The sequence below is a fragment of the Xiphophorus couchianus genome, chromosome 22 (assembly GCF_001444195.1).
Source record: "Xiphophorus couchianus chromosome 22, X_couchianus-1.0, whole genome shotgun sequence".
Lineage (NCBI taxonomy): Eukaryota > Metazoa > Chordata > Actinopteri > Cyprinodontiformes > Poeciliidae > Xiphophorus > Xiphophorus couchianus.
This window is the reverse complement of record NC_040249.1, coordinates 13,428,848-13,455,093: the sequence shown is the minus strand read 5'-3', so window position 1 is coordinate 13,455,093 and position 26,246 is coordinate 13,428,848. Positions and strand designations below refer to the sequence as shown.

The 26,246-nt window shown below is 38.7% G+C and overlaps 6 protein-coding genes and 1 long non-coding RNA gene across 13 annotated transcripts; 3 read left to right on the top strand and 4 right to left on the bottom strand.

Annotated features, from left to right (window-relative positions):
- Positions 1–524: 524 nt before the first annotated feature.
- On the bottom strand, positions 525–5,960 carry npy4r (neuropeptide Y receptor Y4). Its single transcript, XM_028006188.1, has 2 exons — positions 5,817–5,960; positions 525–2,314 (listed from the first exon to the last, which is right to left on the bottom strand). The coding sequence occupies exon 2, from the start codon at positions 2,308–2,310 to the stop codon at positions 922–924; it is 1,389 nt and encodes a 462-aa protein (XP_027861989.1). The 5' UTR covers positions 2,311–2,314; positions 5,817–5,960; the 3' UTR covers positions 525–921.
- A 2,734-nt stretch (positions 5,961–8,694) lies between these two features.
- LOC114138197 (uncharacterized) lies at positions 8,695–9,765 on the top strand. Its single transcript, XR_003594174.1, has 2 exons — positions 8,695–9,025; positions 9,233–9,765. It is a non-coding gene; the product is annotated as an uncharacterized LOC114138197 (long non-coding RNA).
- LOC114138191 (sphingomyelin synthase-related protein 1-like) lies at positions 9,335–15,114 on the bottom strand. Of its 4 annotated transcripts, none has more exons than XM_028007312.1 (6): positions 14,987–15,114; positions 12,343–12,972; positions 12,089–12,184; positions 11,882–11,999; positions 11,609–11,759; positions 9,335–11,063 (listed from the first exon to the last, which is right to left on the bottom strand). In XM_028007312.1, the coding sequence occupies exons 2-6, from the start codon at positions 12,966–12,968 to the stop codon at positions 10,759–10,761; spliced, it is 1,296 nt and encodes a 431-aa protein (XP_027863113.1). In that variant the 5' UTR covers positions 12,969–12,972; positions 14,987–15,114; the 3' UTR covers positions 9,335–10,758. The 4 variants fall into 4 exon arrangements, with proteins under 4 accessions (XP_027863113.1, XP_027863111.1, XP_027863112.1 ...); XM_028007310.1 differs by having other exon boundaries at positions 14,603–15,085; XM_028007311.1 differs by having other exon boundaries at positions 12,343–12,969; positions 14,603–15,085.
- Positions 15,115–15,245: 131 nt separating this feature from the next.
- LOC114138195 (dual specificity protein phosphatase 13-like) lies at positions 15,246–17,512 on the top strand. Its single transcript, XM_028007318.1, has 3 exons — positions 15,246–15,682; positions 16,994–17,208; positions 17,290–17,512. The coding sequence occupies exons 1-3, from the start codon at positions 15,489–15,491 to the stop codon at positions 17,490–17,492; spliced, it is 612 nt and encodes a 203-aa protein (XP_027863119.1). The 5' UTR covers positions 15,246–15,488; the 3' UTR covers positions 17,493–17,512.
- Positions 17,513–17,648: 136 nt separating this feature from the next.
- LOC114138196 (dual specificity protein phosphatase 13-like) lies at positions 17,649–19,791 on the top strand. Its single transcript, XM_028007319.1, has 3 exons — positions 17,649–18,343; positions 18,729–18,946; positions 19,041–19,791. The coding sequence occupies exons 1-3, from the start codon at positions 18,219–18,221 to the stop codon at positions 19,250–19,252; spliced, it is 555 nt and encodes a 184-aa protein (XP_027863120.1). The 5' UTR covers positions 17,649–18,218; the 3' UTR covers positions 19,253–19,791.
- An 89-nt stretch (positions 19,792–19,880) lies between these two features.
- LOC114138194 (dual specificity phosphatase DUPD1-like) lies at positions 19,881–22,970 on the bottom strand. The gene is made up of 4 exons (XM_028007317.1): positions 22,796–22,970; positions 21,470–21,655; positions 21,133–21,356; positions 19,881–21,013 (listed from the first exon to the last, which is right to left on the bottom strand). The coding sequence occupies exons 2-4, from the start codon at positions 21,628–21,630 to the stop codon at positions 20,772–20,774; spliced, it is 627 nt and encodes a 208-aa protein (XP_027863118.1). The 5' UTR covers positions 21,631–21,655; positions 22,796–22,970; the 3' UTR covers positions 19,881–20,771.
- A 74-nt stretch (positions 22,971–23,044) lies between these two features.
- Positions 23,045–26,121, bottom strand: LOC114138192 (dual specificity protein phosphatase 13-like). Of its 4 annotated transcripts, XM_028007314.1 has the most exons (7): positions 25,854–26,121; positions 25,586–25,711; positions 25,261–25,502; positions 24,407–24,623; positions 24,200–24,322; positions 23,907–24,124; positions 23,045–23,544 (listed from the first exon to the last, which is right to left on the bottom strand). In XM_028007314.1, the coding sequence occupies exons 2-7, from the start codon at positions 25,708–25,710 to the stop codon at positions 23,306–23,308; spliced, it is 1,164 nt and encodes a 387-aa protein (XP_027863115.1). In that variant the 5' UTR covers position 25,711; positions 25,854–26,121; the 3' UTR covers positions 23,045–23,305. The 4 variants fall into 4 exon arrangements, with proteins under 4 accessions (XP_027863115.1, XP_027863116.1, XP_027863117.1 ...); XM_028007315.1 differs by lacking the exon at positions 25,586–25,711 and having other exon boundaries at positions 25,854–26,120; XM_028007316.1 differs by lacking the exon at positions 25,586–25,711 and having other exon boundaries at positions 25,261–25,373; positions 25,854–26,120.
- Positions 26,122–26,246: the final 125 nt, after the last annotated feature.

The following is a 26,246-nucleotide window of genomic DNA, read 5'->3' as shown; positions in this document are numbered from 1 at the left end:
GAATGTTTGGCCAAAGTCACACAGATCGAAAGGTAATTTACCAAAAACTATAATAATGTAAAACTCCAAATTTGAAGAAATTTCATAGCAATCTCATTGTCATCTCTCAAGCTTTTAAATAATGTTGGTAATGCTAACCAAGCTAAAACAAAATACCTCTAGTATAAAAATAATATCAGAAAACAAGCAAAATGTGTCATATAATTTGTAAAATACTTGCTGAACGGACTGAAAATGGAAAAATAGTTTGTGCAGCAAACGTAATAAACCAATCAGACTACTGTTTGAGTGGAAAGGTTTTGGAACATTTGGAAATGTTATTATTTCAATCATTATAATGTGAATTTTTAATTTTTCTGTTGTTTAGTAAACAATACAACATTGCCAATCTAAGCTAGTGCATATGTATTGCTCACACTCTTTTGAGCAAAAGCTAAATAGTAATTTTAATAACACCATAAAGTGAAATATAAACACAGTCAATAAACAACCGAGGTCATCAAAAGCAGTCTTAGCAATACTGTAAAGCAATAAGTTGTTATCTTTATTTGTCACAAAATCACGAAACAAGCTTAATTTATTCTTCACTGTAAAATGTTCACTTCTACACAGAACAACTGTCATAAATACAAAACATACTACAACTTTATCATAGTAGTTCACTTGAAAACAAATAGTCAGTCACAATGATTTTTTACAGCAACTTTTAGCTAATACTTCCACATTACCCTTAATATTTTAAAACCAATGCTTTTGTACTATTAACATTTCTTATTTAATTATAAGGATGCACAGAACGAGAAAAAACGACACTGTAGAACACTATACTTTAAATCACTGATAAAACCAAGAAAATAAAAGTCCAAAGACTGGACAGTTTATCTGAACACCTCCTATTATAGAGGCATGACTTTTCTAAAGTCAGACTGAATTACTTCTGCACTGTAGAGGCACTGAGGTGCGAGACATTTCCATGTTTACTGTGGACATGGGAAAATGCTCAAATTCCTCTTCTTGTGGGAAACAGCGGCAGTGGAGCAGCACCTCCTGCACTTCCTGACGAAAGTTGGAGTTGAGGAAGCCATAAATGATGGGATTGATGCAGGTGGAGGACATGGCCAGCAGGTGGCAGAGGGAAAACAGGAGGTTGTGATGGCAGACAGGCAGAGCTTCCAGATTCCAGTCGGACAGCACGTTGAAGATGGTGAGCGGAAGCCAGCAAAGAGCGAAGGCTGTTATGAGTGCAACCAGCATGATGTTGATCCGCCGGCTGTTGGTCATGCGCTGATTTTCTGAGGTCCTGGCACGGTCCAACATGTCTTTGCGGTGGCGAAGGCGAACAAAAACTCTGACATAGCAGAGCAGCACCAACAGGAGTGGACCGCAGTATTGAAACAGCAAAAGCCATGTGGTGTAAGCCACCCTATGTTCGTGAGATGGCCAGTGCTCCACACAGGCTTCCATATGAGGAGAGGTGGGGACATAAGAGAAGAGAGAGCGATAGAGATTTAAAGGCACAGATGAGTTTTTGTAAGTAGCGGAGACAAACTGAGTTGGAGATGCATTGAGATAAACAGGAGGATACAGTTGAGGATGAAGTGGCAGGACTACATTGGTGTATGGCTCATTTGTGAGCAGTTGAAAGGCTAAAAAGGGTGTGGATGTGAAGCTGGCAAGAATCCAGATGAAAATGACAGCCATGTAGGCCTGGGGAATGCTTGGTTTCCATCCAGATGGGTTAATGATGAGTTGATGTCTTTCTAGAGCTATGAAGACTAAAGACAGCACTGACACCGTCACAGAGACGCACTGGATAAATGGCACCAGCCGGCACATCAGCGATCCAAACACCCAATGGTCCATGAGCGTATAAATGACAGTGAAGGGGAGACAGAACATGCACACCAAAATGTCAGAGAATGACAGATTGCAGATGAAAATGCTGGTGACATTGACTTTCTCTCTGCGATGGGTGATGATGCAAATGAGGCCGATGTTCCCCACCAACCCCAGCACCATTGTAACACTGTACCACACCACAAGACATGTTGTGAGGACAGGAGACATATGGCACTGCTCTTCCTGCTCAAGAACAGAGAGGTCTGACATGAGCTGGGTTTTGTTCCCTGACCATTCCTGCACAGATTCATGATTGGCACTTTCCTTCTCCCAAAACAGAGAATGTGAAGAGGTAGAACCATTGAAGAGCAGAGGTGATGTAGGTAAAGAAGACAGGCTTGTGTTGGCACTGACGGACATGTCACCAGTTCTCTCTGGACCTAACCATCCATTCCAATCTTTTGGAAACATACATCTGAGACAGGGAGGAAAAACAGATAAAAACCTTTTAGGCGCAATGGATTCTAAAGGTCAAATGACTTGTTCATGTAGAAATCAATGACAATATTTGGTAGAACTGTATTAATACCAAGCCATGCATATTACTGAAACAATTGCAAGAGAGAAGTCTTATATTGAAGTTTTTATTTAAAGAAAAGCTTATGAGCATCATCAAATCACCTCTGAAATGACTAATGATAGACATTAATGTTTGACAGCAATGCATTTATTGTGCCTCATGATGCATCTTCTAAAGGCTCACATGTTTTATAAACGTCAGTTGAATTGATTGCCATGAAACTTCACTAATTTGTCATTAAGTCAGGCTGGGGGGGGGGGGGGGCTTAGCAGTGAATTAAATGAGCAAAACGTGAAAAACACATGCAGTGGATTCTTCTGTCAAAAATACAGTAATAATTTGTAATACTGATCCAATCTCAAACAACAGGGACCTGAACAAGGCCTTTTTCAAAGTAAACTACATCAGAGAATCTGGCTAAAATAGACTCCTCCTCACCCATGTTGTTGTAGTTTCAATGATTTTTTCTGTCTGCTGTGTCAATGGTTAGCTGTGTGGTCGGTTTTGCACTGCTAATTTTTAAAGTAGCTTATTTTGTGTGCAAGGCTTGCAAAACTACATATTTAGTGCACACATAATTTTTTAACTATAAATGAAGAGACTGTGTTACTGCTGCACCTTCCTGTCTGTCTGCTCTATGTGGACGACTCACATGGAGCAGGAGAGAGATTTTCAGAGTTTAGCTAAAAACAACAGTTAATAGATTCTAAGCAAAGTTTAGGAATCATGATAACTTTTAGGATGTTTTGTCACTATGTGATTAACTGCAACCATGTAAAAAATATGTTACAAGCTGAATTCTAAACAAAAACAGAGAAAACACATGCTAGTGGTAGCCTACCAGCTGACTAGCTGAATGTGTGAGACGGAAAAAATTAGAAACACAAGACTGATCTGTTGAAACTGCACTTTGGTCAAAATATCTGTTGACATCAGAAAAACTGCAGAGACTGAATATGGTTGGTAAGAGTTAAGTTGGATATGTGCACAATATGTATAGGTCATGTTTACTGATTAACTGTAATATATAATACTGCACTTTGAATCTACTGAGTTTTTAATCATGTACATAACATTAATATGCATTAGCTTTATTGAAGTCCTAGACTGGGAACTAGTATCAGCAAATGTCTAATCTAAAATTACTCTTATCAACACTCATATCAATACAGTTGTCCTCCTAAGATCGAAGCATATCCAGGTGCTAGAATTTAGAATCTAGCACCTGGTTAAATCTAAAGGTTAGATTTAGCCATCTTTACCAGTCATAAACAATTTTTTTAAAACACATAAAACTAATCACTAAGCTGAAACTTAAATTACCTTAGCAAGAATATTTCTGAATATGCTCAAGCTGTTTCTTCGAATAATTTAAGCAGGGACCTAAAATTGCCAGAAGTCATTTTCTGTAGGAAGTTTGAGGTCGGTTTAATCTGAGGAAACAAGGAATCACTTGGTCAGTGTGAGAGTTTTTTTTGTTCTGGCTATTTAAAGAAAATATATTTTCATACTTATATATTCATTCTGCAAAATACACTTTGTTGGACCTGTATTCAGTCAAACAGTGTGGGAAAAATCCCACTTTAAACAAGTCCTAGCAAGAAATCCTATAGATACCAAAACCAAAATATACATATATTTTTCTCACCTTATTATTTGACTTAGAGTAGCAACTGACCTCTTTTCATTGTTTATTTGTACACGCAAAGACCTCTCCATTCATTGCCCAAAAATCCACACACATTTCAAGATAAAGACAACAGCTTTGTGACTCTAAAATTATTGTGCGTACCCTGCAGTACAGAGTTGTCTTTTTCTCTTTAGCACAATGACTGATGTGGTACGTCAAAGTGAAAGGGCGTGACATTGTCAGAATCCTAAAAATGGATTCAAGCTGTCTCCCCTCAATCCTTGGACATGTGCTGTGAAAGCCAACATCATAAACAAAATGAAACTGTCACTTTCTATTAGCAGCACACGCACTTAGCTATCAGTCACTTCACACTGCCTCCTTACTAACCTACCCTGTCAGTGTGTGGACTGAGCTGTGGGCAGTGTGGCAGAGCACTGATCATTCTTTGTTAAGGGGTGGCAAACCAATTGTATTTCCACAACTAGCAGAGCTTAATTCAGAACTAGAAACACCAAGGATAAAATACCCATTGCTATTAACTGTTTCATATTGCACTGATCCTACTCCATAGACTGGACATTCAGCTTGTAGCTTTGTTATTCTTGGTCCCATCCTTGAGCTGAAGCTGTAGGTTGAGGGAACATCATGACCTGCCTGGCTCCATTTGCTCCATTGTACTCTTATTTTCTCCCTCATCAAAGTGTCCTCCATTGCTCAGAAAATAGCCAACATAGTAATGTGCAAATGGCCGACTATAATTTATGTTCACCTTGGGTTTTTCTTTATACATATAAAGCAGCATTGTGCAGAACACAGAGGGTTTTACTTTTTCAGTCTAAGAGCACATATCCTCCCCTTTTTGTATTTAGAAAATACATTTTATTGAGTGAATTACAATTTCATATTCTATTTATCACAAACAATTGATCTTTGATGATGTTGTGATTAATATTCATTGAGAAAATTCATTTTAATAATATTATGACGTGTAAAAACATTTTAGGCTAAGCCTTTGGGGAAATTAAACGTGTTTTTCTGTACAAGTGGAGTCACAGATCAAATGAATGTGCCTTAGAATGAAAATGACAAGGACACAGTTTACAGGATGCGTTTGAAACAAAAAAGCTTTAGTGTAATTTAACTTATTCAGAAAACATTTAATTTTAATTCCTAGAAGCCATGCTGCTTATATCTTTTTTTTTCTAAATTGCTTCCATGAATCCATTGTAGATATACCCAATGAAACTGTCCACATGCATGCTATTCAGGACCAATTTTCTTGTTTTTTGCCCTCTGTATGTGGAGGCTCAGAGTAAAGGCAGCTGGAATCTGTTTAGTCTTCTCAATCTGTTATAATGACCTGACTCCCATTGTTCTCTGCTTGGGGTGTCACGGATTGCAGGTGAGTCCTCGAAATACATGTCCGCTGTAATGAGATTTGTTATCTTCACCTTTCCACACATCGCTGTAAAAAGGCTCATCTTTTCCCCAGGTTTTTGATGTTTTTTTTGTTTGTATATCTTTTCTTCATTTTAGCTGCTAAAACTGCACACACTTCTTATAAAACAACAACAATCAAATACTATTGTTTAAATGTATCATTCAGAAAATATGTTTGAACATAAATACTTAATAAGCAAAAATGATTACAAGACATAAACCACACTGCATGCAACATAAGTGACTAAATATTTAGAATCACTTCCACTGAATTATTATCTTATTCATTACATCACTATTGTCTGGAAGACATAAGTCACTCACGTGTGGCGGAGGTTGAATAAAGAGTTTCTGTGATGCCTTGAACACAAAAGATGATGCTCTGAACAGGTGTGAGTCCACAGGGAGGAGAGTTAAAAGACAGAGCTGAATATCATAATAGCCAGAGTGTTTCTGTCAGAAACAGCAGCGAGGATAGAACAGCTATAATTGGGCTGTTGGAGCAGTTTGGGTGCCAGAGACCCTCCGAGAGTCGATCTCTGCTGTCACACAGTGGTGGGATCATTAAACTACATCAGCTGCTGCAAAGACTGTGGGCAAATTGCTTAGCAAAGACGAATCACAGCTGGAAGGTGCACCTTTATTACCAGTTGATTTTCAATTATGACAAGACAAAGTAAGATAGGCAGTGCTATTTTATTGGTTATATACTGAGTGTAAACTGCATAACTCCGTAATACAATCGTGAAATAGCTCAAGATATTGGACTGAAGCTGTGTCTTAAACATTAGAGTCTGTATTGTGTTTTCAGAAAGGATAACATGGCTGTGTTTTGTCTGACTTCTGCACCATCTTGGCAGAGCAGGCGTCTTTATCCACAACAGGCTCACACTCCTCAGGGATATCTACGGTGGTTTCATCAGGCATCCTTCAGACCCAACAGGGAGAAAGAATGTAATTGTCAAGATGGTTCTGTAAGCTAAATATAGTTTTAAAAAAAGGGAAAAAAAGAAAGGACAAAAAATGAAGTTACTGGGTTTTTGGTTAGTTTTTCCACAATTTGTCACATTACAGTATTATGTGATTGACAAAGATAGAGTGGCACATTAGTGTGAACTTCAGGAGAAAGTATTTTATTTAAATTTCAAGATGTTTAATTTTTTTTTAATTGTGGCATCCATATGTATTCAGCCACCATGAGTTAATACTTTGTAGAACTACATGTTTTCTGCTATTAGAGCTGTATGTTGTTGAGGTGCGTTTTTGCCAGCTCTGAACATGGAGGCATGTTTCATCCATTCCATTCATATCAGGATTTTTCAGGTCTTGACGGTGATTATCAAAAGGATCTGGATCTCGATTAAGCCGATGAAACATATGGATATGTTTCATTCCATTACATATCCCTTATACAATAATACATTCCATGGGTGAATGATTACGATCATCTTGCTGGAATGAGGGAAAGAAGGGTGTCTTCCCACCAACTCTGACCTGCTTCAAAGTCTCAGCTGAAGAAAATCATCACCACAGCATGATGCTGCCGCCACCATGTTTCTCTATCAATATGGTGCTTTCAGAGTGAAGTGCAGTTTGAGTTTTCTCCCACACAAAGCAGCTGGCCTAAATAAAAGTGATCTTCAAGAAGGCTACAAAGTTTAGTTTTGGTCTCACTTTATTACAAACAGAACGTTTTTGGCTATCTTTCACACAGTAACTGAATTTATACCAGCATTAAATAACACACAGGTGGACTTTGTTTTACTGTATTTGGTTGACCCTGAATTTTATTTAGGGAGTTTAAAAACATTCATGCCATGCCATTGAGATAATTTTATTTTGAAAAATGTGCATTTAAAAAAAAAAACACACGTGTCCTCATTTTTACTTTGCAATTATTTGCTACTTTGTGTTGATCTATAATAAAGAAAACCCCAATGAAATCCATGAAAATGGGTGTTTGGAATATGATACAATGTGAAAAAGTTCAAGTGGTTTGAGTACCTTCAGCAGGCTCTGTGTTTTATCCTCTAATCTTTATGTAGCCTACCTATTTAATTCCCAATCCCAGTAAGTAATATTTCAGCATAAAAGTGCTACTATTTTTAAATTTAAAAAACCGAAAAACATCCATTATATTTCCACAAATCTTCCAAATACAGACAGGTGTGTGATGCCCCCACACAGATGTCTGCGTTTATTATGCATGAACATTATCCGTCTTTACAACAATTATTTTTTCGCACATGCACCTGGAGGAAATATCCACTTTAAATCTTACAATTCTGCTCATATGAGATTTGTGTTAGATTAAGTAGGTGTTGAGAACGAGATCTGATTTCATGCAATTTGAAGCTTATGTTTGAAATGTTAAGAAGGAACACAATTTTTGTTTTGTGAGGGGTGACAATTGTATTTTAGTAATATTCAGGGAAATATTGTACAAAAAAGAATAAAAGCCTTAGCAGCTCAAACCCAGCTCAAACCCTCCTTGGTGCAGGAGCACTCCATGCATTGACTCTCTCACCCATTTAGACCCAAATCCGCACTCCTTCCCATCTTCATCCACACACCCTGTGTGTAAACAAATTGAACCCATTTCAGAGAAGCAGGTGATGTGTTTGTCTGATAAATCCACGGCGGCTGCTAATCCTTTCTCTGTGTTGATTTTTGTGGTGTGGTCTCTAAGTGATGTGAATCTTGCGTTAGGCATCACCAAGAATTCTTGAAGTCCAAGAGCTTATGAAATTTCTATCATGCTCATCCTAAACACTTGTGAGCAGCCAAACCTTTTGCTTGTATCTCTAAAAACTAAAGCAAACCCTAGCTGGTTTTTCTAAAAGCACTTTGAGTAATGAAGAAAGCTTTCCTCCTTCCCAATTCATCCTCTGCACTTTTATTGTTTACACTACGGTCTGTCTCTGCAGGTGGCAAGATATTACTCACCTTTTGGAGGGTTTGTCAAATCTTTCATCGCCAAGCCCTGGGAGAAGCAGTCAGAGTGACACAGGACAAAAAGACCTAGCAGACCTAAAAACAAGTACATGGAGAGACGCCTGTAGAAAAGACATCTGTGAACAAGGTGTTTTATGGTGTCTGGGGTTTATGAATGAATGGATGAATTCAAATAGTTAAAATTGATGTAAAACGTGCCTTTTGTTTCTGTTTGTTTAAAAAAAAAACATTACAATTACAAGTGCCTGAAATGTTATGGTTTGTGAAAATGTTATGTTTTATATTGTTACAGCACGTGAAAGAATGCATCGACTCACATTGTTTCTTCTGCAACACATAATCTATATTTATTATCTGCAGCACAAAAGTCATAAGCCTTCCCTGACTGAATCAAGCATGATTGTTCTAGCAGTAAAAAATTGCTTCAATAATTTCAAATTGGTTTTACCCACACACAGAATTAATATTTTTAGTTTTACTAGGAGATAAAACATTTCCCCCTTTTTAAAAAGGGCTTACTTCAGCCACAGAACTACCTAAAATAACAGAATAAAAATGATGTTTTTTAATTTTAGTCAGTTTTTTTTTTTAAGATTTTATTGACTCTAGTGGCCTTTATTTGATAGTTAATTGACAGGAAAGAGGGTAATGAGAGAAGGGGGAAGACATGCGGCAAAGGTTGCCAGGCCGGGAATCGAACCTGCGACAGCCGCGACGAGGACTAAGGCCTCCTTGTGTGGGTTGTGCTTAACCCCTGCGCCACCACAGCACATCCCCAATTTTAGTCAGTTTAAAAAACACATTTACACTGTGATTACAATGACACAGTTATGCAATTTTATAACATTTGTATATGAACCACTTAAAAAATGAAACCATAACCAGCCTACAAAAAAGTTTTGTTTATTCCAAATATATTAATAAGAATTACAGCAGCCCTAATTTGTAAAATACATACCATCTTCAGATGAGATCTGATGCAGTCACCAAGAGGTTAGTGTATGAAAGCTGAGAGTTACAATAATGGTTTATTTCATTATGTGTGCAGCCCTGCATTTCTTTAATTCAAATATTTAAACAGCGATTTGTTAGACGTTTGTTTTAAGGTGGGGAACAACCTTGTGTTAAACAGGTTGTGTTAAAATTGCATGTTCAAGACACATTTCTTAGAACGAAGAGACTACATGATGCAACATGCTCTTTTTGGTCATTTACATAAAGACACATGCACATAGCTACAGTGCAAAGAAAGCTGAAGACCAATAAGAAAGTTTTCCTAACCAAAAACTTCATTCATAAGATAAAAGACAAAAAATAAGCCACATTATTGTAAACAAACTTCCAGTCTTTGGTTGACAAAGTGTTTTTTCAACCAAGTAACAAAACAAAAGTCAAGTATTTCTACAATATATGCAAAAGTAAGATAAAAATACAAAACAATAACTGAATCATAAACTTAATTTAACATTTCAAATTGATTATAAGTCAACTATTCACTTTTAATGTAAAATGACAGAAATAAAAATGTCCCTGAAATTGATCTTTTTTTTTGTAAAACATGAGGAGGTCAAGTATTTGGTTGCATATTAATAAAAAGACTATTTTGGTTGCACTTACTAAAGTGCTCTTTGCAGCAAAATGTAAACTTTCAGCGAATTCACTCTTTAAAAAATAACCTGTCACATGCATTACTTTGTATACAAAATTTTACAAATGACCATTGAACTGTAAACATCCAAAAAGTGGAAGTTAATAAAAATGCTACATAGTGTACAATCTTCTAGAAAATGCCAGTATCCTCTGCTTTTATGATATTCAAGTCAGTATTATTAATTTATTAAGAGACGTGCAATTTAAATCTGAAAGAACAGTTAAACATGCTGTGAATAACAAAACTCCTCCAACTCAGTCAGAATAGAAATATGCTAATTATGAGGCAACAGTTGGACCAAGTTAGCAGCAATCTGAATCTGAACATTTCAGGTCCGATTGATTAAATGTACTTTGCACAAAAACTGGGCCTTATTTCTGTTTTTTATCCAACTCCATGTCTGTGTTTTAGCTTCCTGTATGCTAAGCTAACTAGCTGCCAGCTCTATTTAGCAGACTGACAGATGTGGTGTAAACAGTCTCATCTTTTTAAAGATTTTTAAAGTACTCAACTTAAACTGCATAGCTGTTCACTTGAACCTGAGAAAAACAACAATTAATTTGCAAAAGAAGAAATATGAACATAATAATATAACTAACATAAAAAAATTTTTTTTTGAGGCACTGCTACAAAAAAAGCTCAATTATCGTTCAAGACTCTTTATCCAATTAGAGTTTTCATGAAGGCTGGTTTACTGAAGGGCCAGTGATACTGGTTAGGAACAGGTCCATTCACATTGCACTCAAAAAAGGAAAACATGGGGAACCAAATGCGAGCCCTGCGACTGTGCTGGAAGGCACGGGTGTTGGCTAATGTGTGGTAGTAGAGGAAGAGGCGTGTGGTGATGTAGAAGGCTATGAAGACATCGATCGAGTAGTGCTCATGGGCTGCCAGGATGAAGAAAATCCCAAATAGGTTCAACACCCAGGAGATGGTATGGATCAAATTCCAGTTTCTCGGTGTGTCTGGAAGTACAAGAAATTAGCAGAACAAATCTGGTAGACGTACGTGCAGGGTTCCTTTACATTTTTATGTGAAATTTCCCTAATTTTCCAGACTCATATTTTTAGAGTAAATGCATTTTTTTTCCATATTCATGTTATCTTTTTGGATTTTGTGTATTTAAAAGATAAAAAGACAATTTGAGTGTACCTTCAAATTGGTACACTCAGTAAGATATTTTATTAAGGTTAATATCAACATTAAGATTAGTTTGAGTTAATTCTGAGTCTTCTGTTCTTTATCTACTCCATTCCTTATAGTTTATAGTCAGTGTAAAGACTATAAAGTGAGTTCATGTGCTCTGTTCTCCTAGTTTTAGTGAGAACACTGCTGCTAACAGAACTGAGAGCCTGGCATATAATCTGAGATGGTGCTGAAGATATTTGACATAGTCTTGAGATTTCATTAACTGCTCCAACAACAGACACAGGACAAACATTGATCGATGTCTTTGCCTCCATTATTCTTAAGAAACAAGACAGTCATAGCAAACCAAAAAGCAACTTACATTCAGTCACAAAGAAGTTGAGCATTGTGATGACCACAGTGTGGCCGCTGAACATGTAGTCTCCACAGGTTTGGACACCTGTAAGCGTCATCCCAAACCCACTCCATATGGCCAGGGCTCTCTGGATCTTTCCCCAAGTATCACCATAGGACTTGAGGGACAAAAAATACTTTGAGTCACACAGTTAACTCATGATTGTTGTTACCAGCTACTTACTCAAGGATAAAAACATAGCAACTCTGTTGTCTACAGTAACACTTCTGTTTAACCCACCAGGCTGGCACATTTCAGGTGCTGCCCAGGCACAGAGAGCGAGGTGACAAACATGGTGCAACAGCGAAGCAAAAACACTGTTCCCATCAGAGAACACAGCCGTCTGAGGAGAATTGACCTGAATTACAGACAGAGTGAAAGCTTGTATCAAAACTCCTGGCACAATGAGCAGAGTGCTCATTATTGGATTATTGGAAAAGGGAATACCTGTGCTTGTGAAGGAGCAGGATCAACAAAAACATGTAACACAAGATAAGGCCACAAGCTTCAGCCATCACAAACGCCCAAGGGATTCTGGGTACACTGTGAAAGAAGGAAAATATGTATATCAGTCTGTAGATTAGGAGAATGTGTTTGCAAACTAAGGAGATAAAGTTGCAGAACAAGTATTGAAATCCTCGTGTGGACTTTCACTGATGTTAACATTGAAAAACACACAAGATTAACAGGTCGGTTCATACCTGTCCAGGAATATATCAGGAAGAGGCGGGTAAGTCCTCATGTCAGGGACACGCTCATGCACAATAACCATGACGAAAGAGGTGAGTCCACACACTAAGAATACATATACAGAACTAATGACCGTCTTCCAGACCTCAGGATCCAATCTGCCCACCATTGGCTGTCGAAACCTGCCATTAGAGTGTGTTTGACATAGTGCTGCCCCAGGCGCACACTTAAGACTGCTACCGTTCCTCAGCCGCAGCTCCATCCCTTTGCACAAATGATCTCCTCCATTACATCCACTTCTTTCAGCTCCATCACAGCTCCACTCAGCCCTCGGAGCGCCCAGCGAGAGTCCAGCAGAGTTAGCATCTGGAGGCCACAGACCTAGCTCCTCCAGCTCAGCTTTATTCTCCCTCTGGAGGCGGCGGAGGGCTACACTCAGTCGTTTGATGTGTCCCAGCACGGTGAGGCTAAGGGGAGGATCCCGCAGGTCGGCTTCAGTCAGAGCCAGCAGACTGACGCCATCGATGCGGTGCTGCGAACACAACAAGTCCACGTACTGTCCGAAACCTTCGTCCTGCAGCCACTGGGCCACTTGGCTACTGCTCCAGGCACTCACACGGCCATTTAACTCTGACATCCTGCTGCACACAGAAACACAAAGCATCATGAATGCCTGTTTTCATCTGAAATAGTAAGTTCACTGACTTACAGTGAATTTACAGGTATCATTTTTTCTAAAATTTGTTGCAGCAAAGCCACAACGTCATTTTATGCAAGTCTTATATCATAGACCAAAAGAAAATAAAGAATATTTTTTCATATAGCACAAATAAGTCAATGAGTTAAAAAAACAAAAACCTGAAGTGTGGAATGTGTTTGTATTCACATTCACAATAGCAAGTGTTTTAAATGATCCTTCCTCCCAACTTCCATTCTCCTCTTAATTAATCTTGACTACTATTTGATAATTTTGGGGAGAAGATTTAGTTTTCTTATATTTCCTACAACATCTATTTATTCATTTGTTCCGGGCGGTTTACACCACCACTGAACAGTACCTTGTATTATAAGTATGCGCATGAAGCAGTAGAAGATTAAACCAAAACAAACAATTGTCCTCTTTATTGTACAGCTGTTGGTTTAGCGTTTAAAGAAAATAAATGAACATATAACTTGGAGAAACACAGCAAGAGGTGCAAACTATGCAAATCTTCTGTACTACACAAAGACTCAACATTGATTAATTAGCTATGGTGCTTCAGCTCTTTCCCCCCCCCAGTTTTCACTCTTTGACCTTTTTGATAAGCTTGCAATGATGTTACTCCAAAGGTCTGCAACTCTGCACCAACGTGACTGGAGTTGTGTCAACTTTGTAAAATAAATGATAGCATTCATGCTCAGGAGACATTTGACTAGCTTGAAAACACTACCACATTTTGCAACATAGAATCCATGACATGGCACAAGCATTTAAGACATTTAAGACACACTTTATCTAATCTGGTGATACACTTTGGGTCACTGTCCATTTGGAATATTTTATTTATTGGTTGATGCCTTGAGACAGTGTTCCAATTTTCAGCATGTCTTTTGCTTATGATGCTTTCTGTCTTTATGAAGTTCACTATGCCACCACCAAGTGGTAGTACGTTTTATCTCATTTTTTTAGACGAGGAAAAAATAAAAATAAAAATAACAAAGCTAGATCTGACAAGTAACCATAAAATCAGGAAAAACCTGATAGGTGCTTTTTCAATTATTTGGTTGCACCCTTATTTCCATTTATGTTTTAAGATGTATCCACACCCTTTGATCCTTATTGAATAGAACAAACAACTGAGAAATACCACAAAACCTAAGTTCAATGTTCACATATTATTGAAAGTGTTGGAATAATGTTGACATCCTAGTTCTATAAATATAGAACTAGAACTAGCGGTAATCAGAAAAAAAACAAGAACTATAAGTAACACTAAAATTATAAGGTTAGACTATCATAAAGGCATTTTAGAGGATCTTCCCAGTACAATAGTTTCGCCCACTATGACATCATTCTACTAATAGCGGCCATACTGGTTCAAACATGAGAAATGTTGGTTCAAGCTGCTACTGAAACCTCCCTGTTCCCAACATACATTATTTTATTTTACAACACACTAAATGCAAATCATCTGCCATTCACTGTCACCAGTGAACTACAGAGCAAGTAATGAAACCAGCAAGCAGGCCAAAGAGTGCTACATATTTATATGTGAAACGTAAATAACTCACCAGCACAGCTCCTGCACTGCTCCTAAAAGAGAAATCGTTTTTTTTTTTTTTTTATGTAGGCTCCAGTGTTTGTTGGCATCTTCTGTGGCCGAGGCTTTACTTGGGATGAATAAGTGCCATGTCAGCACATTTGGTCAGCTTACACTGAGTCACAGGGAGCAGTGACACCCAACTGGGACAGAGAAAGCTCCCAGTGTGTTTCAGACAAAGACAGCTCGACAAAGGGCTCACAGTGTCCCCAGAGCAGACACACAAAGAGATATTATTTTAGAGACCAAAAATGGGGGCGAATATACTGAGCTGAGAAGAAATAGGTCACATAAGACATAGAATGTTGTTCTAAATGTCCTGTAAAAAAATAATTTCAAATCAATGTTAGCCTACCTTGTCAAAGAGGCCAAGTGTCACAGTGGCACTGGACGTCTCAGATACACTTTCTGCCTGTTTCTCCACTCCCAGGATTGTGTCATGGTCAACATGTTTCAGACAGCTAGGCAACACCAAACAGGAAGACTCCACTAACAAACAACATCAGCAAAGAAGAGCTCCTTGCCTCATGCAGACATGCAGCAGGGAATATACTGACATCTGCAGGCCAGTCCTAGGTAAAGCAAGGATCTGATTACAGGCAATGTTACACCAGATAAGTAAAACAAAAAGAAGAAACAACATTATGACGTTGTTTGGCTGATTTACAAGAACTATAAAGTGGCTTTTAAAGACCGACATGCTTGCAAACATGTCTCCAAATGACAGAGTGTTTTTACCAGCCTGTGCTAAAGTGCACCACCTGTTTGTGGCAGTCCCCTCCACTGGTAGAGTGCAGGGGAAGGTCATTTCCTCTTCAGGAAAACTACAGAGTGGTGTAAGCACTTAAAACACAGAAATGTCAGGTGTTGTAATGGGGGAGAAATGTGTTACAGAGGACTCAAAGCAGACAGATACAAAGGAGAAGGAAGAACACATGTGCAGCACAGGTGAGACTCCAACTCTTCAGGAGCTTGAGGAGATTTTACATTCAGCTCCTCGCTCTTGTCACCATGTAGATGAGGTGTGGCCAAGTCTTTTTCTGGGAGACATGTGAGTATCCTGCTCTGCAGTTAGCTTGACATAGTTACATACACTAATATTGTGCATTTGAAATGTATTCACATGTTGAATGTAAATACAAAATGCAAAAAGTAAATGTGAATGCAAAAAGTTTTTTTTTCATACATGGGGATGCGTGTGAATGCATCCCCATTATGTCACATTACAACCACAAACTTTTTATTTGGGTTTATATAGCACAATGACAAAAAAATAATTTCAGTAACTGCTGAGCAAGGCTGAGCAAGGACAGAGGAGCTGCAGAGCTCCATAGCTCAGGTGGTATAATATGCCAACAGGTTGACCATTTGTTATGAAGTCCATAAATCTAGCCACAAGAATCCTCATTGTGAAACATAGTGGTGGCAGCATCATGATGTGGCCTTAATTTTCAGTAGTGATAGAAAGGCTGAACAGAGTTGATGGGAAGATGGACAGAGCTAAATTAGGGACAATCCTAGAAGAAAGGCTGTTAGAATATATGTGAGACTTTGGTGGAGGTTCAATTTCTTGTGGTTGGTATCAACTCTAAACATACACCCAGAGAAAAAAAATGTATGGTTTAGATCAAATTTTGAAGTATCTGGTTTGACTCCAGACATAAATTCAACTGAGAAACTGTGGCAAGAATTGAAAACCAATGATCACTTTATCTGACCAAACTCTGGCAGTTCAGCAAAGAGGAACAGTCCAAAAGCACTGGAATCGCAGCAATGGGTGGTTTTAAATAGTACAGTTCCCAATGCCATGGCTAATAATAAATAATCCATCCATCCATCCATTTTCTGTTCACCCTTGTCCCTAATGGGGTCGGGAGGGTTGCTGGTGCCCATCTCCAGCTACGTTCCGGGCGAGAGGCGGGGTACACCCTGGACAGGTCGCCAGTCTGTCGCAGGGCAATAATAAATAATGTATTTATTTTATTATATATAAAATTACATAGATATTTTTGACAGTATTGAATGGCAAAATTGGGACCAGTTTCAAGGAGAAACAGTCATCTCAATTTACTGGGATTATTTGAGGAAAGTGGCATATTAAATTATTAAAACATGTTATATGTATATGTATATAGAGAGAGACTAAAAGGAAGATTAATTCATTTTTATGAATCTATTTTTGCATTTTAATGGTAAAAAAAGAGAAAACCATGTATCTTTTCCCCTTGACTTTACAACCATGTGTTGTGCTTGTCTATTACATACAATTTCCTCAAAAATCTTGATGTTAAAAGGAGTATGAATAATTTTGCAAAGTATTGTGTGATGCTTGTCAAGTCAACATATTTTACTCTTGTTTCAGGTTTATGTCTCATGATAAGTTTGGACTCTGGCAGATGGGAATTACTCATGTGCTGAACGCTTCCCACGGGAAACTCTGCTGCAAAGGCACTGATGATTTCTATGGAACCACAGTGAAGTATTACGGCGTGCCCGCCAACGACCTGCCAACGTTTGACCTCTCACCTTTTTTCCACCCTGCTGCAGAGTTTATTCACCTGGCTTTATCATCAGGAGGTAGAGCTGACATGCTTTGACAAATTACAACAAGTGACAAACAAGTGGAGTTTCATATTTATGTTTTTTTATGGTTTTCAGGGAACATTTTTGTCCACTGTGCTGTGGGAGTGAGCCGCTCGGCTACGCTGGTTTTGGCCTACCTGATGATCCATCATGGCTTCAGTCTTCGCTCTTCAATTCGCTGTGTGCAACAGAAGCGTTGGATTTTCCCTAATAGGGGATTTCTACGACAGCTTGTAGACCTTGAGCAAACACTGATGTCAAAAGACAAAATGAGCTGAAATGAACATTTCATTTATCAGTTGGTTAAATTGGTTATGCTTGTTTCCTGTTGTCGTTATTGTGTATGGATGAGTTGGGCCAAATGCAGGCAGGAGGCAGCCAGGATCACTGTTATTGGATTTTTACTAGATGAACAAAAGGACTTACAACAAACAGCAATAAGTATGGAGCAAAACACCAAGGAAAACAGCAAAAAAAGGATCTGACAAGGAGTGACTGAATAAAGGTGCTCTAATGCATGAGGAGGATGATTATTAGAAAGCATAACAGGAGAGGGTAATGACTGGGGGAGAAACAGCTGAGGGAAAGAAAAGGAGCAGGTGTCTAAACAACAGAGATAATCCACAAACAGAATATGAACACAGAAAACATAAAACCTAAAATACAAATGCTGCTATCATTCCACTAGAATCATTTTCTGCATTTGTGACCTACACTACTCAGCTGCGTTCCTCCTCCCCTATCTGTTTTTACCCTTGTGTCAAGAGAGAGAAAAAGAGCGAGAGAATCACATGTGAACAGATTAATCAATCCACCAGCAACATTAAATAACTCCTAACATCCCGCCAGCAAGAGCACATTGAAAACACCGGGCTAATTTTGGAGCGGGGCTGAGCGCCACTCAATAAATCAACCAGCTGCTCATGCCTCTCAGAGGCGGTGGGCTGTGGCATCAGGGGGCAGCGCAGGCGTCTGCTTAGAGCCGGATTCTGCACGCAGGAAGAATGTCGAGGAATGGCCAGCGACAGAACCTGGTGGTCATCAAAGAACTTGAGCTCATTTTGGACTCCTGCACGCTGGAGCTCACACCTGTGGATGAAGTCTGGCCCAACTTGTACATAGGAAATGTGTGAGTATGCTGTGTATGAAAGCAGAAACAATATAATATCAAGCTGTTTAATTAAATTTCTATCATTTTTCTATTGTCTAATTTGATGGAGAACCTTTACTAATCTAGAATATGGAAGATTTGAACAGGTCTATGATCTATAGCACACGTCAAAGGAAAACTAATTGCCATTATTAATAACCAACACAATCAGTTATTACAAGGCCTATCAGCTCTTATAAACACTGAAATTATATATTATCTTGAACCTGTCAAAAATGTGTGTTCATATTGTCAGTATATAACATTTATTCAATGCTTACATAGTTGTCTGTGCTGCTAAACTGTGATTATTTAGTATATTCCTACAGTTTTGTTTTATATATGTTCTCTTTGTGATTCTTAGGGCTGTTGCACAGAACAAAAACAGATTACATAAGCTTAGCATCACTCATGTTCTGAACGCAGCACACTCCAAGCAGGGCAGCATCGGTGACCAGAGCTTTTATGGGAACACGTGTGTTTACTTTGGCATCCCAGCGGAAGACTCAGACCACTTTGACCTCAGCCAATACTTTAAATCTGCTACTGACTTCATTCATAAAGGCCTGAAAAGCAAAGATGGTACATTCGTTATTTTACAAATATATTAAGCAAAATTAAGTTTTTATTTCCTTTTCCCTCATGTTTTTTTATTTATTATTATTCTTTTCCACAGGGAATGTGTTGGTCCACTGCATCATGGGTGTGAGTCGATCAGCCACTTTGGTCCTGGCCTACCTCATGCTGAGGCATCGTTTTTCACTAAGAGATGCTCTGAGACAGGTTGTCAAAAAACGGGCCATTTATCCCAACCGGAACTTCCTGACACTTCTCCTGAAGCTGGACGAAGAGCTGACTCAAAAAAGGACGCTGTGCCCTGTTCTCTGACGTCGCTCTCTCCGTTTTAATCAGTCCTTGGTTTCTCATGAGCTCAGCGTGCTGCACTCCAACGAAATCACTTTATAGAGGGGCTGTAAATAGTGTATTTGTGTAAACCATAGGAAAACATTTAGAGTCTCTATTCTATTTTATTTTTTCTTTATTTTTGCACTTTATGAATATGTCGTTGTAATTTCTAGGTCCCACAACATGTTACATGTAATTACTGTTCATGTCTGTCAACCCAAATATTCTTATCTATTTCTATGTTAATCACTGAACTCCAAAATTAAAAGAAAAGTATCACCACACCAAGATGCTAATAACTATTGATTAATCAGCTTGAACATGTATTTCTGTGTGCTCTACTTTACATCTCGGACCAAATAGATAACGCTGCCTTAATTTATGAAGAGAACGCCCTTCTTATGTTAAGTTATTGTTTGTTTCTCATTTATTCAGCTGTTCCTTTGTTCTTTGATGCAGTAAAATACCTTTTAATGAATCCCAATGGCAAAATGAACAAATAAAATAGATTTTACAATTAACTTTTAGTTGTGATTCTTTGTGAACTTTATTTTTTATTTCATTACTTTTTGTAATGAAATAATAAATAAATGCAAATGCAAACAGAAGAGAGCATTATGATGAGGTGAATTTTAAGGAAAACCTGAGGAGTAAACTAACACAAGTAACAGGATACATAAAGACATAAACCCCAAAGAGGTAACTGGCAAGACAGGAGGAGGAAAAAAGGAAGCTCTAACAAAGATGGGGACACTGGGTAAGTGTTTGCTAGGGAGAAGGTTCCTGGTGTGAAAACAGATAATTGGTTACTAACACATAGCTATTTTGAGGAGAAGCAGAAAGCTTAGATGAAAAGATGAATGCTAACCACAAGGGAGAATCACAGGGAAAATTACTCATAAAAATGAATGAAAAAAATCCCAGAAACCTATGAAATGATAAAGGGGCAGACAGGTAAATACAAAATGCAGGGATATCTTAAAACAGGAAAACCAATACACAGACTCACCCAAAACTGAACTCAAAACCATATAAGATTAGGTAATGTTAAGCTTTTGGAATGATTAGCCCACGGCTTCGACCTCAACTTTGATAAAAATGGCAGTTGATTTATGCATGCAAAGCAGGTGAGTGCAAGAAAATCAACAGATGTACAGTACAGACCAAAAGTTTGGACACAACTGTGTGTCCAAACTTTTGGTCACACAGTTGTGACCAAACAGTTGTGACCAAACACCTTCTCATTGAATTCAATGAGAAGGTGTGTCCAAACTTTTGGTCTGTACTGTATATGAACTGAACTAATCGTAATAAGAAATGTAGTCCGATAAGAAGTCAAGGTAATCCAAGATGCCACAAAATGCCCTTTTCAGAGGTTCAGTTTGTAGTCCCTTAAGTCGTTAGATTGATCCTGTGTGGATTTGAAAAAATCCACAATAAAAAATATACACTTATGTTCAAATCAGGCTACATCACAGAGAGAATAAATTACAGAGGTATATTATGTTGTTTTTTTGACTTCTTGGTTTTCCACGTGTCTTTTCTGTCTCAGCTTGTCCTCTTGCAGCGTGATGTCCAGTGCTCTGAGCTGTTTCAGGAAGCCGTGATTAGGCAGGATGCAGCGTTTCTGCTGCACATGCTCAATAGCTTCCACTACAGTTAAGCTGTGCTTCATCATCAGGTACGCCAAGACCAAAGTGGCTGACCTGCTTCGGCCCATCACACAGTGAACCAGCACCTTGTCTGAAAAAACCCCCCAAAAAACACATGCACACATTAGACCAAAGAACAAACTATGAGAACCTTCCTCAGTGGTTAAGCTTATATGCAATAATTTCTGTATATCAGACTCCATTACTCACTCTGTGGTTGGCTGAGGGCCTTGTAGATAAATTCTGCTGCAGGGAGGAAGTACTGGGAAATGTTGAATGTGGGTTTATCATCAGCTTCCACACCAAGATACTGGATGTTCAGGTCCTTGTAGTAATTAGCACCAGTCAGCACATTGTTCCACTTTCCTTCTGCTGCATTCAGGACATGAGTGACACCCAGCTCCTTAAGCTCAGGACGCTCGAGAGCTGTCTTCCTGTTTTCATGCAACATATCCAATAGGTAGCTTTCAGCACAAACCTTGTATTTATTTACACAATTAATAGTATGAGTGCATCCATACAAACAAAGCTGTCTGAGTTAACTCACTCATCTCCAATGTAAATTCTTGGCCAGACCTGGTTGACATGGATGTATGGAGCTGTGGTGCCTGTCCAGAAGAGCTGCTCCAGGTCTAATGTACCTGGTGTGATGTAATCATTGTCGGGGTCTACCTGCACTGCTGCATATGGATTCCTCTTAGATGTCATTGCACACGAGGTAATTTTTCACCTCCTTACACATCCCCGTGATAAAAGAAATATTATGCACATTAAACACACGGTATGATCTTTAAAATATATAAAAAAGATTGGATTCAAATTATATTTAAACATAAAACATAACCGTCATAAAACTCATGCACAAATTCAACAAATATAAATGATCTTGAAAGACTGATTTTTTTAAAAGGTTTTCTTCTGGGGTTAGTGGCCTTTATTTAATGATGGCCAGACAGAAAAGCGGGTTGTGAGAGAGGGGCAAAGGTCAACAGGCTGGGAACCAAACCCGTGACAGCAGACCGCAGATTTCTAACAGCTTGACCTTGATCTTTTTACAGTAGATTCTTTACACATTTTACTTTAAAAAGCATAATTATTCTGTTTACACTTAATTGTGAAATCAAAGGGAAAGGATACATAGTTTTAAGATGTTTTTACCACTACCAATCTGAAAATTATGGCAAGCATTTGCATTCTACACCATTTCCTCTGATATTCCTGCATTACGAAGCCATAAATAAATCCAGTGCAACAATCTGTTATATAATCAATAGAGTGCACCAAAATGTAATTCAGTACAAATGCAGCTCCTCTCTGAAGACCTTAGATGTTTGTTGGAGAACCTTAGTAAACAAACAACTTTGTGAAGAAACGCAGCAGTTGTAAAGAACTTTAAAGCAGTTAACATATAGAACAATATGCCATGCTTTGAACATTTCACAGAGCCCAGTGTCTATCCTGTTTTATGTGCATTTCTGCCCCAGTACACCTGAATGAAATGAACGCATTACCTCCTCCGTGTGCCATTAAAGATGGCAGCAGGAGAACACCTAAAACATGCAGCACAGTGGGCCCTGAGAACAAGAGTTCAGAAATATGAATTTACATCAAATCACATTCATGTATTAGGATGACTCAGACAATGTCCAGAGCTCAATCCAACTAAAAATCAGTGGCAAGACATGCAGTTGGAAATGCACTTTGTAAAATGCAGGTTTTACAAAGTGTTGGCTCAGGGAGCCTGAATAGAAATACACACCAGATTTTGTGTATTGTATTGTTCATCTTTGAATCACTAAATGACAAGGAAAGCTGGACTCAGATTACTCTGATGCATTAAATAGATACAAACAAATAAAGATAAAATACTCACCCTATTTAAATCTGTCACTAAGCAGGAAGCAGACCACCTTCCCTTATTAAACACATGCAATGAACATGTGAGTGAGAATATGAACAAAGATCTGCCAATACAGAAAGACTAAAGACACTGACAAGGATCTGGACCCAGATATCTATTTTTAGACAGCTGGGCCATAAAATCTGATCTGGACAACATGACATATACACACACACACACGCCCACGCCCACACGCACACACAAATAGTCCAAGCAGACAAATGATTTTTGCAGTTCTTTTTCACTGTTCAAGTCTTTTATTATAACACCATAATTGAATCAACAGGGTGAAGCAACACAATTATTAAAACAATGTTGAAGTCAAGAATGTATGACCAGGTGTGGATCAATAAACATTTGTTGACAATTGTTTCTGGAGAAAAACATTAAGCGTTCAGTAGGTACATCTTTGTAAACTGGTTTAGAACTGGGACATCCCATAAAACCAATTTGTCAAAGGGGAGACATTCCAGTAACACCTTATTACAGAGAAACAGGTTTTCCTTCATTACTGTCCTCAGCGATCTGTTTGCTCTGTGTACGAAGGCTCAACTCCAGCTTTCTGAGTTGCTCCAGAAATCCAGAGTTGGGTCCGATGTCTCGGCACAGACGCACAGCCATGATGGCCTCCGCTAACGTCAGGCTCTGGTGGATCATCAGATAGGCCAAAACCAACGCGCCAGAGCGGCTCACACCCATGGCACAGTGAACAAGAACTTTCCCTGAAAGAAACTTTATTTAGTATACTCATTTCCAGTAAGAAAAGCATGTTTGCTGTACACAAAGGTATTATTTGTGATTTCAAGAATCAGGAAATATAAATATTTCTTTATTTAGGCAGCATGAATAATCTTTTCCATACTTATTCTTGCTTCTGGTAAAGATGCATAAATATTTTCATCAAGTTTTAGAAGGTTTTGTGACTTGTTAACTACAATTTGTGGTGATTGGTCAAATGTTTTGGGTCATTATTTGAAACATCCAACTCATTATCTGTTTTCTGGCTAAGTCCACCTATTTATTTATTTTTTTTATTACAAATGTCCAGGTATTTGAATGGATTGTGATAGATTGTCTCACTGACCATTTTCCTTCAAGGCGCGGTCTATGAACTGTGCAGCAGAGTTAAAAAATGGCTGGAGATTGAACTCTGGATGGTCTGCAGCCTCAACGCCATGGTACACGACTTCAATATCAGTGTAAAACTTCTGACCGGTGTTGATCCGATGTTGACCTGCTGCCGCGTTCAGCACATGAGTAACACCCAGAGATGACAGTCTGGTTTTATCTCGAGCAACAGACCTTCAGACACAAGTCACATACAAAGTGTTTTACTCTATATATTTCTCCCACATTACAAAAGACTTAACTACTCACTCATCTCCAATGTAGAGTTTTGGCCACACTTCATTGACAGAGCTCACTGGCTTCCTGTTGGTCCAGAGAATTTCCCTCAGCTCTGTCAGGGATGGTGTTTCTCCCTGCTTTGCTAAATGACCTCTGGAGCAACACAGATGCATGTCTGCCCTGGTGCCTTATTGGGTTAACGCTAGTTTCTTAAATTGTGTACGAGTGTGCTTTTACAATGCCTGGGCCTGTCTTTTTCTTCTCCTCTCCCTCTCTAGGCTCATATCAAGGCAACGCAGCTGCAGCAAGAAGCCTGAGTTGGGACAGATGTCTCTGTGTGGCCTTACGGCGGCCACAGCCTCCTGCAGCCGCAGGCCCTCAGTGATCATCAGGAAGGCCAACACTAGGGTTGCAGAACGGCTCACTCCCATCAGACAGTGTACAAACACCCTTCCTGGGACACAAATGTTATTTATTACCTTCAACTTATTCATATGTACACATAAACATCAGTAACATAGGATCTCAAGCGTGTAGAAAACCCAAATTGAATGGCAGGTTTGTAAAAAATTAGACCACGATCATTATTTCAAAACTTTTTGCAGCTTCTGTGATATTTATCATTTTTAGTTTAACTGAAAACAAATGTAAAAAAAAAAAAAGAGAAACAAAAAAGCTGCTACACCCTTGTTGCATGAATGTACACAACCTTAAAGTATGACTAACAATGTTTGTTTGCATTTGGTCTTCCTGTGTAGGATTGTTTTCAACTCTCCAAATCTCAGTTTGGTAGTATTTGCTTGAACCAAACTTTGGATAGACCAAATGTGCATGTATACATGGAACTTTTTACCGTTATTCTGGCGTCTGTTCAATCAAATGCTTTTGGTCTTCTGTTGGCTTTGGATTATGGAACCTACAGTGTTTCAATAAAATGTTTGTTTAAAGGTTTGAACACATATGCAACTGGGTTATTTTTACATTTACCCACTAACCAATCGATTGTTTGATTGACTGTGTTTGTGAAACAAGCACTGAAATAAAGTAAGCTGGGTTTTACACACTGTTCAACTCTCAGAATGCTGACTTGCCTCCCATTGCCAGAGCAGCTCTGATGTATCGTGCTGTTGGATAGAAGTAAGGACTGAGGATGAAGTTTGTTGCGTCATCAGCCTCCACCCCATAATAATCCACATTCATGTCTCTGTAGAAACGTGGGCCAGTGTTAACATAAAAGCAGGGACCATTGCCGGGGGTTGGAGGCCCATGAGCAGCATTTACGATGTGTGTAATACCCAGACCGTGAAGAGCTCCTTTGTCACGTGCTGCCACCCTGAAACATGATCACAGGTCTGTGGTAAGGATGCAGGATGTTACTTTACACATGTCCATGCATGTTAATAGGGGTCAGCCTACTCGTTGCCTATATAAACATTAGGCCAGACTTGATTGACATGACCAGTTGGGCGTCTGTCTGCCAGTAAGAACTCCTGTAGTTCAGAGACGGAGGGAGGTTCATACGGGGGATTCCTAAGAGACATACTGTACAGACATACAAATACAATGAGCACCATCTTTGAGTACATTCTGTACAAGTCAGTATGTATTAAACTTAGCCAGACATGACAAAAACCTAAAGCCACCCCCGTCCAATGTGTCTGCAATATAAATCACTCAGGCTTACCTTGGATTATTGCAGTAAAAACATTTCTCCTTCAGTTCTCGCTTCTTCTGCAGCTTCGTTCCTTTTATAACTCAGTCATCATACACTCACTGATGACAAACACGCTGCAATACAAGTACAACACACTACAACTAAAACACGTTTAAGCTACACATCCAAACTCTCAGTCATGTGGACAGCTTTGTAGAGAGATCTGAACTTTAACATCAGGTTGTGTATTTTCATACTGACCTCAGGCTGTATGGGACATCTGAGCTCTGCTTGTGTCAGTGGACAATATCAAATCATTAATACTCTGGTTTTTTTGTTGTTGTTTTGTTTGGTTTTCAGAATTATGTAAATGAATGTTAAGTTTCTCCTTGCTTTTCTTTCCCATAGTAAGTCATTGAGGTT

What these genes read in the sequence shown, in the direction of transcription:
- npy4r (XM_028006188.1), bottom strand. Translation starts at nt 2,310, where the DNA reads ATGTTTCCAAAAGATTGGAATGGATGGTTAGGTCCAGAGAGAACTGGT.
- LOC114138191 (XM_028007309.1), bottom strand. Translation starts at nt 12,998, where the DNA reads ATGATGCTTTGTGTTTCTGTGTGCAGCAGGATGTCAGAGTTAAATGGC. An exon ending in ACCTGAAATGTGCCAGCCTG is followed by an intron (nt 11,760 to 11,881) that starts GTGGGTTAAACA and finishes TTGTCCCTCAAG; the next exon opens with TCCTATGGTGATACTTGGGG. An exon ending in CAACTTCTTTGTGACTGAAT is followed by an intron (nt 11,064 to 11,608) that starts GTAAGTTGCTTT and finishes TTGTACTTCCAG; the next exon opens with ACACACCGAGAAACTGGAAT.
- LOC114138195 (XM_028007318.1), top strand. Translation starts at nt 15,489, where the DNA reads ATGTCAGGTGTTGTAATGGGGGAGAAATGTGTTACAGAGGACTCAAAG. An exon ending in AGTCTTTTTCTGGGAGACAT is followed by an intron (nt 15,683 to 16,993) that starts GTGAGTATCCTG and finishes CTCTTGTTTCAG; the next exon opens with GTTTATGTCTCATGATAAGT. An exon ending in CCTGGCTTTATCATCAGGAG is followed by an intron (nt 17,209 to 17,289) that starts GTAGAGCTGACA and finishes TATGGTTTTCAG; the next exon opens with GGAACATTTTTGTCCACTGT.
- LOC114138196 (XM_028007319.1), top strand. Translation starts at nt 18,219, where the DNA reads ATGTCGAGGAATGGCCAGCGACAGAACCTGGTGGTCATCAAAGAACTT. An exon ending in AACTTGTACATAGGAAATGT is followed by an intron (nt 18,344 to 18,728) that starts GTGAGTATGCTG and finishes TGTGATTCTTAG; the next exon opens with GGCTGTTGCACAGAACAAAA. An exon ending in AGGCCTGAAAAGCAAAGATG is followed by an intron (nt 18,947 to 19,040) that starts GTACATTCGTTA and finishes TCTTTTCCACAG; the next exon opens with GGAATGTGTTGGTCCACTGC.
- LOC114138194 (XM_028007317.1), bottom strand. Translation starts at nt 21,630, where the DNA reads ATGACATCTAAGAGGAATCCATATGCAGCAGTGCAGGTAGACCCCGAC. An exon ending in AGAATTTACATTGGAGATGA is followed by an intron (nt 21,357 to 21,469) that starts GTGAGTTAACTC and finishes GCATGAAAACAG; the next exon opens with GAAGACAGCTCTCGAGCGTC. An exon ending in GGCCCTCAGCCAACCACAGA is followed by an intron (nt 21,014 to 21,132) that starts GTGAGTAATGGA and finishes GGGTTTTTTCAG; the next exon opens with ACAAGGTGCTGGTTCACTGT.
- LOC114138192 (XM_028007313.1), bottom strand. Translation starts at nt 25,755, where the DNA reads ATGTACTCAAAGATGGTGCTCATTGTATTTGTATGTCTGTACAGTATG. An exon ending in AAAAGACAGGCCCAGGCATT is followed by an intron (nt 24,323 to 24,406) that starts GTAAAAGCACAC and finishes GTGTTGCTCCAG; the next exon opens with AGGTCATTTAGCAAAGCAGG. An exon ending in AAACTCTACATTGGAGATGA is followed by an intron (nt 24,125 to 24,199) that starts GTGAGTAGTTAA and finishes TTGTGTCTGAAG; the next exon opens with GTCTGTTGCTCGAGATAAAA.